This window comes from Corythoichthys intestinalis, chromosome 3 (genome assembly GCF_030265065.1).
Source record: "Corythoichthys intestinalis isolate RoL2023-P3 chromosome 3, ASM3026506v1, whole genome shotgun sequence".
Classification (NCBI taxonomy): Eukaryota; Metazoa; Chordata; class Actinopteri; order Syngnathiformes; family Syngnathidae; genus Corythoichthys; species Corythoichthys intestinalis.
This window is the reverse complement of record NC_080397.1, coordinates 57,901,452-57,919,491: the sequence shown is the minus strand read 5'-3', so window position 1 is coordinate 57,919,491 and position 18,040 is coordinate 57,901,452. Positions and strand designations below refer to the sequence as shown.

Below are 18,040 nucleotides of genomic sequence, written 5' to 3'. Positions count from 1 at the left end.
ATCTTAATATCTGAACATTTAAATATGTAAACTAAAGTGCAATCACATACGTAAATGAATGGCTTCTGGTTTTTGAAATGTAAATAAACCAAACTATGTGATAAAACAACAAATTTGCAATAACTGCATTAACCATCAAAGTGAAGTCTAACTGTAACTGAAATCTTGAAACAAATCTGAATAAGGAAAAACATTGAAATAAAATAATGCAAAAAGTAGCTGAGACCTGTCATGACAGAACATCGCTTCAATGATATCTGGCGCCGTCTAGCGTCGTAAATGGGTATAACATCTAGACCGCGACTATAAGACGACCCCCTCTTCTTCAGTCTTATTTCAATGCAAAAACACAAAGTCTTATATTCGGGCCAATACGGTATATATCGAGTAGAACATAATATTTAATCAGACAATGATTTAAATAAAAAAGAAACGTGAACGTAGAGTAAAATAAATGAAGGGTCATTCGGGGGCCCCTTTGGTCCTGAGGCATGGGCTTGTGTGTGATCCTCAAAATAAATGATCTGAATATGAGAGTGGGACACACTTTCCATTCCAGAGTTCAACTCTTGGATTCTTCATTAGATATGCCCCGACTCCCGATACATTTTTTTTTTTATTTTTTACTTCTGATTATTTCAAGATATGTTTTCATGATACCAATCTTATGCCGAAGTGACCAAGGACGTAGCTTTGCATATGGATGGTAGGGACATAACACTACCAACTTATTAGGATGCTCAAATTGTCCCCACCTACTTTTAATCAACCTTATTTGCATTATATAATGACTTCAGTTCTATAGAGGATTTAGATTGTCTCCCCATATGTTGTAAGGACAGAATTGACACTACCATTATTTAGTGAATTATTTTCATTATGTTCAGACTTACATTTACCCCGTTTCACTGCTGATTGTGCCAGTCCGTTTTTTCCCCTCAAATGCACGTTTGACTGGCTGATAACTTGACAATTGATAACATGATAATTGGGTAACTCTTTACAATAAGGGTTCCTTAATGAACATTAGTTAAACATTAGTTATTGTCTAAAAATTTATGAAGTAACATTTCAATAATTAATATGATTGCTTATCTAACATTTATTAATTTATTAATATATTAATTAACATGAGTTAATGCGTTAGCTAATGCATAACCAGACAGTAACTGATGGTTTGGTAAAATTACAAATATATATAGGCCGATATAGAGTTAGGGTTTGTTAACTTAGCCTTTATAATTTCTTAGTTAAGGGACACATGTGCTACACTTTACAATAAGTGTCCAAAAAACATTCAGTAATGGTTAATTAAGGTTAAGTAATACTTATGAGGTACGTTCACGTGAAATAATACCATACTTAAGGTTAGGGTAGCAGCACCCAAGGCCTCATAGAGCAATGTTTCTCATTTTAAAATAAACAATCACTTACTAGTTCCAGTATACTGTACATTAATAACTATTTATTAATGCACTAATGTACTGTATATGTGAATTAATGTAAGTAATGTATTATATATATTATAACCTAACCTTAAGTATGGTATTATTTCATACCTCATAAGTATTACTTAACCTTAATTAACCATTACTGAATGTTTTTTGGACCCTTATTGTAAAGTGTGGTACACGTATCCCTTAACTAAGAAATTATAAATGCTTAAGTTCCCCCCTCTTAACCTTTATTAACCATTACTGAATGCTTTTTGGACCCTTATTGTAAAGTGTAGCACATGTGTCCCTTAACTAAGAAATTATAAATGTTTAATTTAACAAACCCAAACCCCCTAACCCTATATAGGCCTATATATATATTTTTAATTTGACCAAACTATTAGTTACTGTCTGGTTATGCATTCACTAATGTATAAACGAATGCATTAACTAATGCATTAACTCATGTTAATTAATATATTAATAAATGTTTGATAAGCAATTTTATCAATTATTGTAATGTTACCTCAACATTAGTTATTGTCTTAAAATAAATTAACTATTGCATTAACTCATGTTAATTAATATATTAATAAATGTTAGATAAGGGATTAAATGAATTATTGTCATGTTACTTAAACAGTTTAAAATGCTAACTAGTGCATTAACTCATGTTAATATATTAATAAATGTTAGATAAGGGATTAAATGAATTATTGTCATGTTACTTAAACATGAGTTATTGTCTAAAAATGCATTTACTAATGTTAAATAAGGGACCCTTATTGTAAAGTGTTAACGATAATTGTTGTATTGCCATACTGTGAGAATATCGTTATCGTGAGACTTGTATCATGAGGTATCCAGGGGTTCTCACTGGGAATCTTTGGGCACCTAACGATTCGATTACGATTCAGATGCTCCGATTCGATTATAGAATGATTATTGATGCACACCCCTCCTTTTTTTTCTTTTCTTTTTTTTTTTTTTTTTAATGTTTTGTACATTAGTTCCAAAATTGTTCAAAAATCCTCTCAGGCTAAACCAAACTACTATTTCAGTATCAAGTTAACATATAACAGTAAACAAATACTGTATACCAAAATGTATATTGTATAAAAAAATCTAGGGGTCCAATTTGATTCTGATTTTAAATTTGAGAAGCAGATTTCTTGTGTTGTACGTGACTGTTTTTATCAGCTTCGCCAGATTGCTAACATGAAATCTATTGTTTCACGCTGTGATTTGTAGAAATTGATCCATGCTTTTGTCATAACTCGGCTGGTTTATGGTAATTCTTTGTAGCATCTCTTCACTGGCTCCCAGTACATTACCGAATACATTTTAAGATATTATTATTTGTTTTTAAATATTTGAATAATCTTGCGCCGCCATATCGGTCAGAACTGCTTCAGTCTTACAGTCCAACCAGAACCCTCAGATCAGCTGACCACCTGCTTCTAGAAGTCCCAAGATCAAGGCTGAAGCTTAGGGGTGACCGTGCATTTGCAGTGATGGCGCCCAGGCTGTGGAACCAATTACCACTTACTATTAGACAGGCCCCTTCACTTACGGATTTTAAATCACACCTTAAAACATTTTATTTTTCTTCAGCTTTTAATGTGCAATGACTGTTTGTTTATTTTATTTTTGTGTTTGTTTTATCTTTGAAAGTTTACATACCATAAAACAGCAAAATAAGTTAAGCACTTTGGTATCCTTGGCAGATTTTTTAAAATGTGCTATACAAATAAAGTTGATTGATTGAAAAATAACAGTAAAGAAAAAACTCCAGTCCCCATTCTGTATCAGCAGCTTTAAACTACATTCAATTAATTTAATGTTGTAAATCAACTGTTACAGTTGTTAAAATTGCTCCCGCTATTCCATAATTTCCCTTCTGTCTAATTTTGTCAAAGTTTTAAAACTATTTCATCATTTAAATATAGATTCAAGACGAGATTCTGCCGATTTAGGAGTATTTTAGATAAAAAGTTTCATTTCTAATGGCATTTAATTATGTTTTTTCATTCTATTGATGCCAATGTACTTGGATTCCATTGATGCCTATGTAAGTTGATACCATTGACGTCCATGGACGTCCAAAATTTTTCCTATTCATTTTCAATGGGAATTTTTTTTCCCCCCAAATCAACAAAAAAATGACCTGATATCAATAGGACGTGTCCCCCAAACTTCCCCAATTCCATTGACGCTTATGGAGGGTGCCGCCATTGACGGCCATGGACGTCCAAATTTCCCATTCATTTCTAATGGCATTTAATTATGTTTTTTCATTCTATTGATGCCGATGTACTTGGATTCCATTGACGCCTATGTAAGTTGATACCATTGACGTGCATGGACGTCCCAAAATTTTCCCATTCATTTTCAATGAGAATTTTTTTTTTTCCCCAAATCAACAAAAAATGACCAGATATCAATAGGACGTGTCCCCCCAAACTTCTCCAATTCTATTGAGGCTTATGAGTGGTGCCGCCATTGACGTCCATGGACGTCCAAATTTCCCATTCATTTCTAATGGCATTTTATCATGTTTTTTCATTCTATTGATGCCAATGTACTTGGATTCCATTGACGCCTATATAGGTTGATACCACTGACGTCCACGAAAGTCCAAATTTTTTCCCATTCATTTTCAATGGGAATTCCCCCCCCCAAATCAACAGAAAAATGACCAGATATCAATAGGATGTGTCCCCCAAAATTCGACAATTACATTGACGCTTATGAATGGTGCCGCCATTGACGGCCATGGACGTCCAAATTTCCCATTCATTTCTAATGGCTTTTAATTATGTTTTTTCATTCTATTGATGCCAATGTACTTGGATTCCATTGACGCCTATGGAAGTTGATACCATTGACATCCATGGACGTCCAAATTTTTTCCCATTCATTTTCAATGGGAATCCCCCCCCCCCCCAAATCAACAGAAAATGACTCGATATCAATAGGACGTGTTCCCCAAACTTCCCCGATTCCATTAACAATTATGAAGGGTGCCGCCATTGACGACCATGGACGTCCAATTCTCCCAATCATTTCTAATGGCTTTTACTTTGTTTAGTGCCATTGACTGGTATTATGGTCCATTCTATTGATAGACCTGAGTGGGACTAAGATCTGTATCTCCACAGAGGAAAGACCAAGGTGTAATTTCTCCCGAAATTGCAGTTTCTAGTTTATTTGTTGTAAATCAACTGTTACAGTTGTTAAAATTGCTCCCGCTATTCCATAATTTCCCTTCTGTCTAATTTTGTCAAAGTTTTAAAACTATTTCATCATTTAAATATAGATTCAAGACGAGATACTGCCGAGTATTTTAGATAAAAAGTTAATTAAGTCCGCTACAACAGAGCCTTCTAGAGAGGTCTAGTGCTTTAAGATGGCAGCTGTTTACTTACGCCGGAAAGTCTGTCATTTCACATCTCTGTTCAATAATACATGTTCTAACACCGACGTCGTCTGTCATTTTGCATCTAGTTCTACATATAAATGATATCGTATGTTTGTAGCAACTAGCAACTGGGCGTTGTTTTTAGCAGCTGTCAGCCGCAGTCAGGTATGATTGTTTTTTTTTTTATCTAGCGGCATGAGTTGAACATGTTATTTACTCTCGGTCCGTTCCTCATTGCGTCCCAAAGACCGCGCTGCCTGTGTTTTACTTCCGCTTTACCTGGTATAATTCAATAATCGGAATTTGGATAGTTGTGAATCGTTCTCGAATCTTCTAAGGCCGAATCGCGAATAATCTAAGAACAGGAAATTTCGCACGCCTCGAGTTCCCATCCCTACTGTGCAATACTCCAAAAATCACCTTATCAGTCGCCGATATCAATATGGAGTATCAGATGCTAATTCAGTCAGATTAATGTATTAACTCCCGTTTTACAGGCCATGGCATTGGCTGAGAAATTTGGCGTGTCGGTGATTTTTATTCATTCATGCTTCATTCATTCATGAAAGGTGGGTTGACACCTTGGGGACGCAATATTTCGTACACTTCCTGCATATTAAAAAGTCAATTTAATTTATTCAAATCACCATATATTGGTGAGTACGCAATCGCTCTGTGTTAATTCTGCATATTACTCTTGGCTCATTTTCACACCCCTAGAACAATGTTGAAGTGAAATGCATGAAGTCACGCGCCATCTGCAAGATTTCATCCATGTCATTAAGGGGTGTGAACTTCTTTTCACACTTTTATGACAGTTGATAATGTTAGAACATTACTATAATAACTGACTGTAGAGTTAACTATCACCATTGACATCTCTGTTGAGTCTGGCACTGATATTTTACACACACAAAAAAAGCGTAACCATCAGCAAACGTACGTCATGAATTACATCTCTACCCAGTACAGTTCCACTGTACACAATTTAAAGCTACACTAGGTAACTTTTCAACTTTTATAAAATATTTTCACAACATACCATTTTGATGATATGTTGACTGACAACCAGTGTTGGGAATAACACCGTTATACAGTGCCCTCCATAATTATTGGCACCCCTGCAAAAGATGTGTTTTTTAGCTTCTAATAATTTTTTTTAAAATTCAAATTATATGGAACCTAAATGGAAAAAAAAGAGAAAAATCCAACCTTCAGTACAAGTGCATTCATTCAGTGGGGAAAAAATCCCACATAAAGAAAAAATTATTTGACATCAAATAATGTGTGTCACAATTATTAGCAACCCTGGTGTTAATACTTTGTACACCCCCATTTTGCCAACAAAACAAGGTCTGGGGACTGAGATGGCCATGGGAGGAGCTTGATTTTGTGTCTGGTGAACCATTTCTGTGTAGATTTGGCCATATGTTTAGGGTCATTGTCTTGCTGACCCAATGACGACCCATCTTCAGCTTTCGGGCAGAGGGCAACAGATTTTGATTTTTGGCAACAAACACTCTAAGTGGGTCTGGCGTGCCACGAAAGATGCGCATGCTGAAAAGCATCTCATACCCACTGTGAAGTATGGGGGCGGGTCAGTGATGCTGTGGGGCTGTTTCGCTTCCAAAGGCCCTGGGAACCTTGTTAGGGTGCATGGCATCATGAATGCTTTGAAATACCAGGACATTTTAAATCAAAATCTGTTGCCCTTTGCCCGAAAGCTGAAGATTGGTCGTCACTGGGTCTTTCAGCAAGACAATGACGCGAAACATATGGCCAAATCTACACAGAAATGGTTCACCAGACACAAAATCAAGCTCCTCCCATGGCCATCTCAGTCCCCAGACCTTGTTTTGTTGGCAAAAGGTGGTTGTACAAAGTATTAACACCATGGTTGCTAATAATTGTGACACACATTATTTGATGTCAAATATTTTTTTCTTTATGTGGGATTTTTTCCCCACTGAATGAATGCATTTGTATTGAAGGTTGGATTTTTCTCTTTTTTTCCATTAAGGTCCCATATTATTTGAAAAAAAAAAAAAAAAAAAATTTAGAAGCTAAAAACACATCTTTTTCAGGGGTGCCAATAATTATGGAGGGCACTGTAAATAACGCCGTTACATAACGACGTTATTTTTTTTCAGTAACGGGGTAAACTAACTAATTATTTTTTCCGCCGTTACCGTTACTGACGGTCAAAAGCGGTGCGTTACTTACTCTGAATAAACTGAAGAAACTACCAGCCGTAGCGAGTCTACTCTGCTGTATTTATTTGTCATCCAAGACTTGGGGTGCGTTCAGGTTCGAGAATAGCGCACGTTTTGTGTTTTGTGCTTTTTCTTAGCAAAGATATACCACACAGGACGTGCTGGCACCGTTTCTTTAATAGCACATATAACTTCAACATTAACACAAACGTACGGCTCTCGGCAGGCCGTGTCTCTAACTCACTCCCGCATTATGTGAGCAAAACAATATTGGCGCCTTGTGCACTTTAGGGTGCCTCAGATAATTCTGTATCAGAATATTAAAGCACGTACTTCTTATGACTCCAGGCTGTCCCTGCTCTTTCAATTAGACAATGCTTTCCAAAGTTTGCTAACGTTTCTGTTTTTGCTACACCTGAATGTTAGCCTCGTTCCCATCCCCCACTGTCAGCCAGCAAGAATGCTACTTCCATCTTGAGGACGGCAGACGCTTTGAGGGTGATGGGAGGAGTAGGGGGACCAGGCTACCTGAATGCACCACCTGGATAGAAGCGATGGAAGTGATTGTGATTGGCTGAGGGTTAGAGTCATGTGTCATGGTAAGCCAATCAGAGCCGGTGTTTTCACACACAAACTGGAACAGCACGTGCGGCAAACACACACACGCAAAATAGATGCAGAGGGATATGATGGCAGAGCATTCAGAGGAAAATTTGTCCTTTACAAGGTGGAGATATAAACACTATTTCAAGTCAAAATAATTGAAGTACAGTAGGCTATGCCTACTTGACCAGTTGTCTCAGGTTGTGAAAGTTAGATTTAATTGATTAAACTCACTTTATATTGTTTACTAGTGGCGTGCAAAATTTCCGATTCTTAGATTATTCGCAATTCGGCCGTGGAAGATTCGAGAACGATTCACAAACATCCAAATTCCGATGATTGAATTATACCAGGTAAAGCGGAAATAAAACGCAGTCAGCGCGGTCTTCGGGACGCAATGAGGAACGGAACGAGAGTAAATATCATGTGCAGCTAATGCCGCTAGGTAAAAAACAAAACAAAACCAATAATACCTGACTGCGGCCGTCAGCCGCTACAAACAGTGCCCAGTTGGTAGTTGCTACAAACATACCACAACATACGGCTATGGTAGATATCACATATATCTAAACTAGATGTGAAATGACAGACTTTCCCGCGCTAGTAAACCAGCGCCATCTTAAAGCAGTAGACTTCTCTAGAAGGCTCTGTTATAGAGAACCTAATTACCTTTTATCTAAAATACCCCTAAATCGGCAAAATCTTGACTTGAATCTATCTTTAAATGATGAAACAGTTTTAAAACTTTCACATGTCGAAAGTAGACATGAGGGAAATTATGGAATAACGGGCGCAATTTTAACAACTTTAACGGTTGATTCACAACATTAAATTAATTGAATGTAGTTTAAAGCTGCTGATACAGAATGGGGACTTGAGCATTTTATTTACTGTTTTTAACCGGTAACTTGATAATAACTTGACAATATGGCATATTTTATAGATGGTTTGAATTGCGATTAATTACGATTAATTAATTTTTAAGCCTAATTAACTCGATTAAAAATTTTAATCGTTTGACACCCCTAATATATATATATATATATATATATATATATATATATATATATATATATATATATATATATATATATATAAAATATGCCATATTTTTCTGTAAATTATTGTGGGAATGGAAAGATAAGACACAAGATGGATATATACATTCAACATACGGTACATAAGGACTGTATTTGTTTATTATAACAATAAATCAACAAGATGGCATTAACATTATTAACATTCTGTTAAAGCGATCCATGGATAGAAAGACTTGTAGTTCTTAAAAGAAAAATGTTAGAACAAGTTATAGAAATTTTATATTAAAACCCCTCTTAATGTTTTCGTTTTACTAAAATTTGTAAAATTTTCAATGAAAAAATAAACTAGTAGCCCGCCATTGTTGATGTCAATAATTACTTACACAATGCTCATTGGTGCTGAAGCCTATAAAATCATTCGTACCCAAGCGCCAGCAGAGGGCTTCAAAACTCCATAAAACACAATTAACAAGTGAGCGTTTCACTGTACCGTCATTTAAATGTGTCTGAGCGGGGCATCTGCGTTAATTGCGTCAAATATTTTAACGGGATTAATTTAAAAAATTAATTAACGCCCGTTAACGCAATAATTTTGACAAATTTTTTTTTCAAACGATTAAAAATTTTAATCGAGTTAATTACAGCTTAAAAATTAATTAATCGTAATTAATAGCAATTAATCGCAATTCAAACCATCTCTAAAATATGCCATATTTTTATGTAAATTATTGTTGGAATGGAAAGATATGACACACGAAGGATATATACATACAACATACTGTACATCAGTACTGTATTTGTTTATTGTAACAATAAATCCACAAATGGCATTATTAACATTCTTTCTGTTAAAGTGATCCACGGATAGAAAGACTTGTAGTTCTTAAACGATAAATGTTATAGTTATAGTAAGTTATAGTAATTTTATATTAAAACCCCTCTTCATGTTTTCGTTTTAATAAAATTTGTAAAATTTTCAATCAAAAGTAGAGTTAATATAGTAATAAGAAGAATAAAAATAACTAATAAAAATAGAGTGAAAAGTTTTAAGTGTATTTTGCATAGCTAAATTGATATGGAATGCCAGTTTATTTAGCATTGTTGTTTAACTGTGTGTCAGAATAGGGCCTCATTACTATAGACTGAAGTGCTTTTCTTTTTGAGAACATTTTTTTTTTTTTGAGAGATAGGAATATTATTTTTGTTGTGCTTTCACTAAACGATTCTTATGTTTGTTGTGAAGGAGAAGCTTATGCCAATAAACGGCGCGCCTGTGTCCACTCGCCTTTACTGTATAACATATACAGTGGGGAGAACAAGTATTTGATACACTGCCAAAACCCATTGGCAGTGTATCAAATACTTGTTCTCCCCACTGTATCTGTACATATCTTACCCAAAATAAAACAAGAGACGTATAATTGCCACTAAAAGAAAGAAAACTTACCGAAATATGTGTGGAGCACAAATAGCAATTTGCATTGCATTGTGAATACAGCATAAACGTCTCACAACTACTAATTCTCCCACGTTTAGAACACATAACATGAGTATGGAACGGCGCTGCCCCCAAGCGGTCGGTGGCATTCTCTTCACTCTAAATGTCCATAAACGGCCTCATTGTAATGTTTGAGGCAATATGCCAGCGGGTGCGTTAATTGCGTCAAATATTTTAATGTGATTAATTTAAAAATTAATTAACGCCCGTTAACGCGATAATTTTGACAGCCCTAATATATATATATATATATATATATATATATATATATATATAATATACACACACACTGTATATTTCCTTCATCCATCACCCCATCTTTTTCCATTTCCAAGCATTTTTGAAAAAGCTCCAGGGAGCCACGAGGGCAGTGCTGAAGAACCGCATGTGACTCTAGAGCCGCAGGTTGCAGACCCCTGATTTAGGGGAGACCATACTTCACATTTGAACAGCAATGGATAATAGTGAGCTAACTTTATTGGGTATTTTATGATGGCTGGTAAGTGATTCCGAGCACAGCCAAAGTTTGTGTACGTAACATGATGATGAACAGTATTAAAAGGACAAATGTGTTTCTATTGCAAACACGCGCACATACAGTGATAGTCAATAGGTCAGTTGACATAAAGATATCATTCAATATATTGCTGTGAACACGACTAAAATCTCCAAGTTATGTCATGTGTCTTCCATTCTGAACCTTCCACACTCATAGCTCTCGGTAAAAAATAGAACCTGCTGTACTTTTCCTGATTTGAAGGAGGAGCATCCTACACGGTATTTCACAGGTGTCATGGAGACGACATAAGAAAGCCATTCAATTAGTCCAACCTTGCGTTTAGGGTTACGACTCGCAAAGGGATTCTATTTCGGATTGTCATAAAATCGAAAGTGTTTTGTTTTTAGACCTAGAAGAAACCACCCACCTCTTTCTTGACAGTACGCAGCAGCTTCTGGCGTGTCTCAGCTTCTAATGAAACAAAGGAAGCACGTGACATTTCAACGTTAACTACAGTCAAGCGTGATAAGCTCATTCGTGGTGTGAAAATATCTGAACTGTAGAAATATTGGGGTCTCCCACCTGCCATGATTGTTGCCATGGATCCAATGCTTTTTCACGAACAGCACCTCCCATCCAAAAGAGACCTGCGACTCCGAGAAGTGGCTCACGACTCCTCCTCCCCTTCCAAGGGAACCGCCTCTTAAAGGCACAGGTAGAAATTCCTATTGGACGGCGCCACATTTACAGGGAAGTGGCTTTGATGTCCTCCTCCAAGACTGTTTGATCTAGGGGTGGGCAAACTTTGATGTTGAAAGAACTCATATTTTTTAAAACAGACAGATCAGGAGCAGCACTCTGGGAGATAAGAGGTTCATATATGGCGGAAAACACTCAGGTGACTTGAAGTTTCGCTCTGAGACCCCCAATTTAGCCAACTTTCAAAGTTGTCCGATATGCACGTGTGATACATCATTGGGAAGCTTAAAATCTCAATTTTCTGGGCGAAGAAAAATTTTGAACGGGAGGGCATTTAAAAAAAAAAAAAAAGAAAATGCCCTACAGCAAAACCCTATCGGGAGGTGAGAGCACGCGAGAGCAGAATTACATACGCCATGACTTTAACGAATTATTATCTCGTACTTGCCTTGTTTCGATCACATGTCCCGCTCAGACAGTATTCTGCCTTTTGGTAAGTTTTACAGCAAGGCTTTTTGTGCTGTCTAACAGCGAACTCTTGTGGTCGCTTTGCCACATGGTTTATTGTTTTCTTGCCAGTTCAATATGGCTGCACGACTCGGGCTGACGCCTACGTTGTAATGTTGTGCTTATATGATCCTTGGACAAGATTTGTCCGTAAGTATGGTTGTTGTAAAGAATGTACATATTATGTTAGTAAGCGAAATGTTATATTTTTTGTATGAGACGCTTTTTGTTTATGTTTAGTGAACCTGTATAGCGTGCTAAGCTAACGTTGTTGCTAATGCAATGCTTGTGTACTTTTTTTTGGTAGTTTTACGACGGTCTAAAGAGGACAATGGTTTGAGGCCATTTTATTAATAAATCAAATGAAAAAGGAAGAAGTCTTATTATTAAGGCGTCGTTCACTAGCTGTCTAGCTTTGGAAAAAGTAGACGCTTCGGCATGAGGACAGCATAGACAGATTTAAATGACAGTAGAGTGAAATGCTCACTACAGTCCTTATGTACCGTATGTTGAATGTATATATCCATCTTGTTTTTTATCTTTCCATTACAACTATTTGTTTTACAGAATATATATATAATTTACAGAAAAATATGGCATATTTTATAGATGTTTGAATTGCAATTAATTGCGATTAATTACGATTCATTATTTTTTAAGCTGTAATTAACTCGATTAAAAATTTTAACCGTTTGACAGCCCTAATATATATAAAATCGTAATTAATTGCAATTAATCGCAGTTCAAACCATCTATAAAACATGCCATATTTTTCTGTAAATTATTGTTGGACTGGAAAGATAAGACACAAGATGGATATATACATTCAACATACGGTACATAAGGACTATTTGTTTATTATAACAATAAATCAACATGATGGCATTAACATTATTAACATTCTGTTAAAGCGATCCATGGATAAAAAGACTTGTAGTTCTTAAAAGAAAAATGTAAGTACAAGTTACATAAATTTTATATTAAAATCCCTCTTAATATTTTCGTTTTAATAAAATTTGTAAAAATTTTCATTAAAAAAAAAAAAAACTAGTAGCCCGCCATTGTTGATGTCAATAATTACTTACACAATGCTCATGGGTGCTGAAGCCTATAAAATCAGTCGCACCCAAGCGCCAGCAGAGGGCGGCAAAACTCCATAAAACACAATTAACAAGTGAGCGTTTCACTGTACCGTCATTTAAATCTGAGCGGGGCATCTGCATTAATTGCGTCAAATATTTTAACGTGATTAGTTAAAAAACATTGATAACGTCCGTTAACGCGATAATTTTGACAGCCTAATATATATATATTTATATAATAAATATAAAAATTATAAATAAATAAAAATACTTTAGCATTTTATAGCATTTAAGCTAGTGGACTTTTGCAATCCAAATTAGCCAATTATTCTTTTGTTGTACTTAGATCCTCACTAATTTTTTAAACACCGTTTGAAGCTAAGGTCACGTATTTGAATTTATTTTTAAATGAAAGTCCAATTCTGCATAGTTTGAAGAAACACAATTTTTATATTGTATTCGCATTTAATGCTCTTAGCAAGCCTCCTAAAATTTATTCTGCATCGCGTTAAACGTTCCTGAGCCGATGACTTGATTATTCGAACGAACCAATAAAATAATCGACTACTAAAATAATCGATAGCTGAAGCTCTACATGTATACATGCATAAATCTTAACATTTTTAAATAAAATACCGTACTTATATATTTATTTATCTATTTTAATTGAAAAAAAAAAAACTACAATGGACTCAGGGCATGAAGTTTGAAGCACAATATCAATGTATTAGGGCTATCAAACAATTAAAATTTTTAATCGAGTTAATCACAGCTTAAAAATTAATCGTAATTAATCGCAAGTCGAACCATCTATAAAATATGCCATATTTTTCTGTAAATTATTGTTGGAATGGAAAAATAAGACACAAGACGGATATATACATTCAACATACTGTACATACTGTATTTGTTTATTATAACAATAAATCAACAAGATGGCATTAACATTATTAACATTCTGTTAAAGCGATCCCTGGAAAGAAAGACTTGTAGTTCTAAAAAGATAAATTTGAGTACAAGTTATAGAAAATTTATATTAAAACCCCTCTTAATGTTTTTGTTTTAATAAAGTTTGTAGAATTTTCAATCAAAAAATAAACTAGTAGCTTGCCATTGTTGATGTCAATAATTACACAATGCTCATGGGTGCTGAAACCCATAAAATCAGTCACACCAAAGCGCCAGCAGAGGGCGACAAAACACCGCAAAACACAAGTAACAAGTGTAAATGACACTGCTGTCATTTTAATCTTTTTGAGTGGGGCAAGTGCGTTAAATGCGTCAAATATTGTAACGTGATTAATTAAAAATATTAACCGCCGTTAACGTGATAATTGTGACAGCCCTACAATGTATTAAAAATATCAATTGTTTGAATAAACGAAATCATTGAGTGTCGTGATTTCATTAAATTTTTTTGTGAAAAATGTAATTGTAATCAATTCTCCAATATATGATGATTTTTTTTTTTTTTTTAAAGAAATTCCCAAATTATTATTATATATTCTTATTTTATTTATTTATTGATTTATTTGATAGGGCATTGCTATTTGATTATAGCAAAAATGCTAATTAACATCCGCAGTCCCTAGGCAGATAACGAATCAGAAAGACACAAAAAGACATTAAAAAGAAGTTGTTACAATAAAACAGAAAAGCACAGTAGTAGTATTAGTACAGTTGGTTACTAAGAACTTAAAAGTTAGTGGTTACAGGACTGGTCTACCTTTAACCACTGCTTGAAGTGAGTTTTGAAGTTGTGTAATGTTGGACACTCCTTAATGGACTTTACAAAGAGAGAATTTTGACCGAAGGCTGTTTTTAAGTCTGACATGGGAGCTGGGACGAGTCCATGTACACCCTGCACATTAGTCAAGCCATCTTAAAATTGATTAAAACTCTCAAGGTTCAGTAAACTGTACCTTTTTAAAAAGTTAAAACATGGAATGGCAATGGTTTCTGACAAAGACCGTTTACTTTTTTTAAAAATCGAGATATTCTATGTTACTGCATGCAATTTACACCTGCCATTTGCCAACATGTAATACAATAATCAATGCGTGATAAAATCATTGAATGTAGAAACATTCTAGCAGCTCCGTGTTATGAAAAAAAATAGTATTTGTTTGAAATTGTTCAGGTTTAATTTCACTGTATTACATATTCTTTTAAAGTGGCCTTTAAAAGACAGTGTGGAATCAAGTGTCACTCCAAGGTACGTGAATTCAGGGACAATTTGTAGTTCCCGTCTTCCCAAAAATACACTTGAATATTTGATGTCCATAGGTTGCTTTGTGAACATCATACAAACAGTTCTAGTTTAGTTTAGTAGTTGGCAAGATTTGTAGACCCATTCATTTATATGAATCATAGCTAATGTGAGAGCAGAACTTAAGTCTTGAGTATTTTTGTTGTTGTTGTTGCAAAAGTGAAGATGACAGCATCATCAGCATACATTTGAAATTCAACATTTACATTTACATTCTTATTATTTCATTTAACTATTTACACACACAAACATACAATAACACACAAATTCAGTTGCATTTAATGTAATACTTTACTGTAAAGCTCACGTTTGATTGGAGTTTATAAGTAATAACGTACTTCCTGTGATGTAGAACTGCATTGCAGTCTGCATCACACTGACGAACGCTTTGAGTCCATCGTGTACTATATTGTGATTAAGCAAAAACCTAGTTATAATTTGGTGCTATGCCAAAGTATGTGTATGGAAAACGTTTTGTTATGGCGTCATCTTGTGGTCAATATCTTAAATTACAAGCAAATTAAATAAAGGCCAATTCAACTATTTATTTAATGTATTAGTAACCGAAAAATTAAACTATATTCAGCTAGCTGAAAATAAGCTTAACAGACTTATTTTAAGCAAAATGTTTGTATATTTAATCTTAAAAGAAAAACTTGTTTGTCAGAAATGTTCATAATTCTTGAATATTGTTCAAAACATTATTTGACATATTTTTTTTCTTGATTTAGGTGAAAATTAACTTAATTAAATTAACTTTTAGATGCATTGGCTCAATACAAACAAATAGTAATATTTACTTAAAGTGGAAGTATCTGACAATAATTTTTTAACTAGCCTTTAACACTCAAAAAAGATGGAGAAAATTATTTGACTAGATTTTTAAAAATGATCAGATTAAGACGTTATAAATTTGCAGTGTGAAAGTTAGCATAGGTCAATACAGATTTATTTGCATTAATCATTTAGCCTATCAATTAATTAGGTTCATATTGGTGAGAAATGTAGCCCTGACCACCATTCACCATGTTTGGTCTTATTAATGTCCCGTTCCCAGCAAAAAGTGTACATGCAGGTTATGCTGTTATATCGTCCCTACCAATATTAAGACCAAACCCTTGGAGTTAACTCTCGTAGCTGGTGGCAAACGTTCATGACAGTGATACTAACCTTTAATTTTGTATAAATACGAAATCATATTGGAGGTATTGCCTCCTCGGCTGCCACGTCTTACATGTCGGTTGGCCATCCTTCTCTAAGCCGCGGCCATCTATAACTTTTGTGTAGTCATAGTATACCCATACCAGCGGCTTCGTTTTCTTCAATTGGGGGAAAAAGTTCAGGAGTTTTACCTATTCCAGCAATCGTGTAGCACAGCTGACTCACTGACACTGAGCAACAACCGGTGGGGGAGGGTTGAGCCTTGCAGATGAAAGCAAGGGATTTCTCCCTGCATTTTTAGGACAAAAAATAGCTAATACCTTTGGGACTGGATGACAGAAATTTTTTTGCAGTTTAAAACCGTGACGTTTTCATACCACGGTAAACCTTGAACCTTGGTAATCGACACGTCTAGATTACAGTCAGGTGCTGCTTGATTTAGCAAAAACATCATTCAATAAACAGTTTTTGCTCAATTGTTAGGAACAAAAACCAGGGCCCACAGTGGCCCTTGAGGACCAGTTTGGACACCCCTGACCTACAGTGTGTGTTGGAGTTTTTGTATTGGGAATAAAAGTGTATAATAATTACTGGTGCATGATAATTATTGATCCGATAATTTTCGGTCCGATAATAGGAATTATGACGTCATCCCGATAGATCCAATAACATTATTAATAGGGCCGATAATATGTACTGTGCTGGCTTTACAGTTTACAGTACACACTAGTATGAGAAATCAGTTGACCATTTGCCGGGCATTGCTACCACCTGCTGGTCAGAATAATTCACTGCATCTATTTTTTGTTACAGTAATTTGGTTCATTCACTTACACATTGCGGTGTCTAGCGGTAGCATTGACAATCGTGAGTGCTTTCTGTTACGTTTCGACCTCGGAAATATATGTCTGTAAGTATTTTATGTTTACTATAACATATGGATGTGCAATATATGTTTACTTCTGTGGAGAAGGGTCATATGTACAGAACTTCATAAGTTGTATTATAGAAGCCAGCCAATGCTTTAGTAGCTCAAGCTAGTGTGCTGTGCTATACATATAATAATTGTGTATATAAGTGTATTGTGCAGTTTGTTGTAAATTGAGTATTGAATATGTATTTTTCTGTTGTACTTTCACAATATTAAGACGAGTGTCTTCCCATAAAAGCAAAAAAAAAACCAAGCCTTGTGTTTTATGGAAGTGAATTCATTCTTAGCTGGCTGTTGGGCAGTGCAGAAGTGACACGCACTGTTTTGTTCATGTCATTATGAAAAATCGATTGAGATCAAAGGCAAATCTATGTTGAATCCACCACTGTTTTTGTTTTTTTGTTTTTTAAACCTCCAGGTGTTCAAAAACTCAGGTTATACATTTTTAAAATTTTTTTATTGGTTATCGATATCGGTATCGGCTTTGAGGAGCAGCAAGTTATCGATATTGGTATCGGTTTCAAAAAATGGATATCGTGCACCCCTAATAATAATGCTCAGTATATGTCAGGAAATAAGACAACAAGAGTAGTCTATTCTGCGAGGCCCAGCGCCGCAAGAGTCTCCCCACCTGTCGAATCCCGCGTCGCCTTTTTATTTGACAAAGTCACATGGTCAGAA

At 35.1% G+C, this 18,040-nt stretch overlaps 1 protein-coding gene across 4 annotated transcripts in view; it reads right to left on the bottom strand.

The window, feature by feature from the left end:
• Window positions 1-11,384, bottom strand: part of sgsm1a (small G protein signaling modulator 1a) — a 124,903-nt gene extending 113,519 nt beyond the window's left edge. For all 4 annotated transcript variants that reach the window (XM_057832721.1, XM_057832724.1, XM_057832723.1 and 1 more), the window contains exons 1-2: window positions 11,293-11,384; window positions 11,138-11,181 (exon numbers count right to left, since the gene is read on the bottom strand). In XM_057832721.1, the coding sequence (XP_057688704.1) occupies window positions 11,138-11,181; window positions 11,293-11,311 (63 nt within the window). In that variant the 5' untranslated portion in view covers window positions 11,312-11,384. The remainder of the gene's footprint in view (window positions 1-11,137; window positions 11,182-11,292) is intronic.
• Window positions 11,385-18,040: the final 6,656 nt, after the last annotated feature.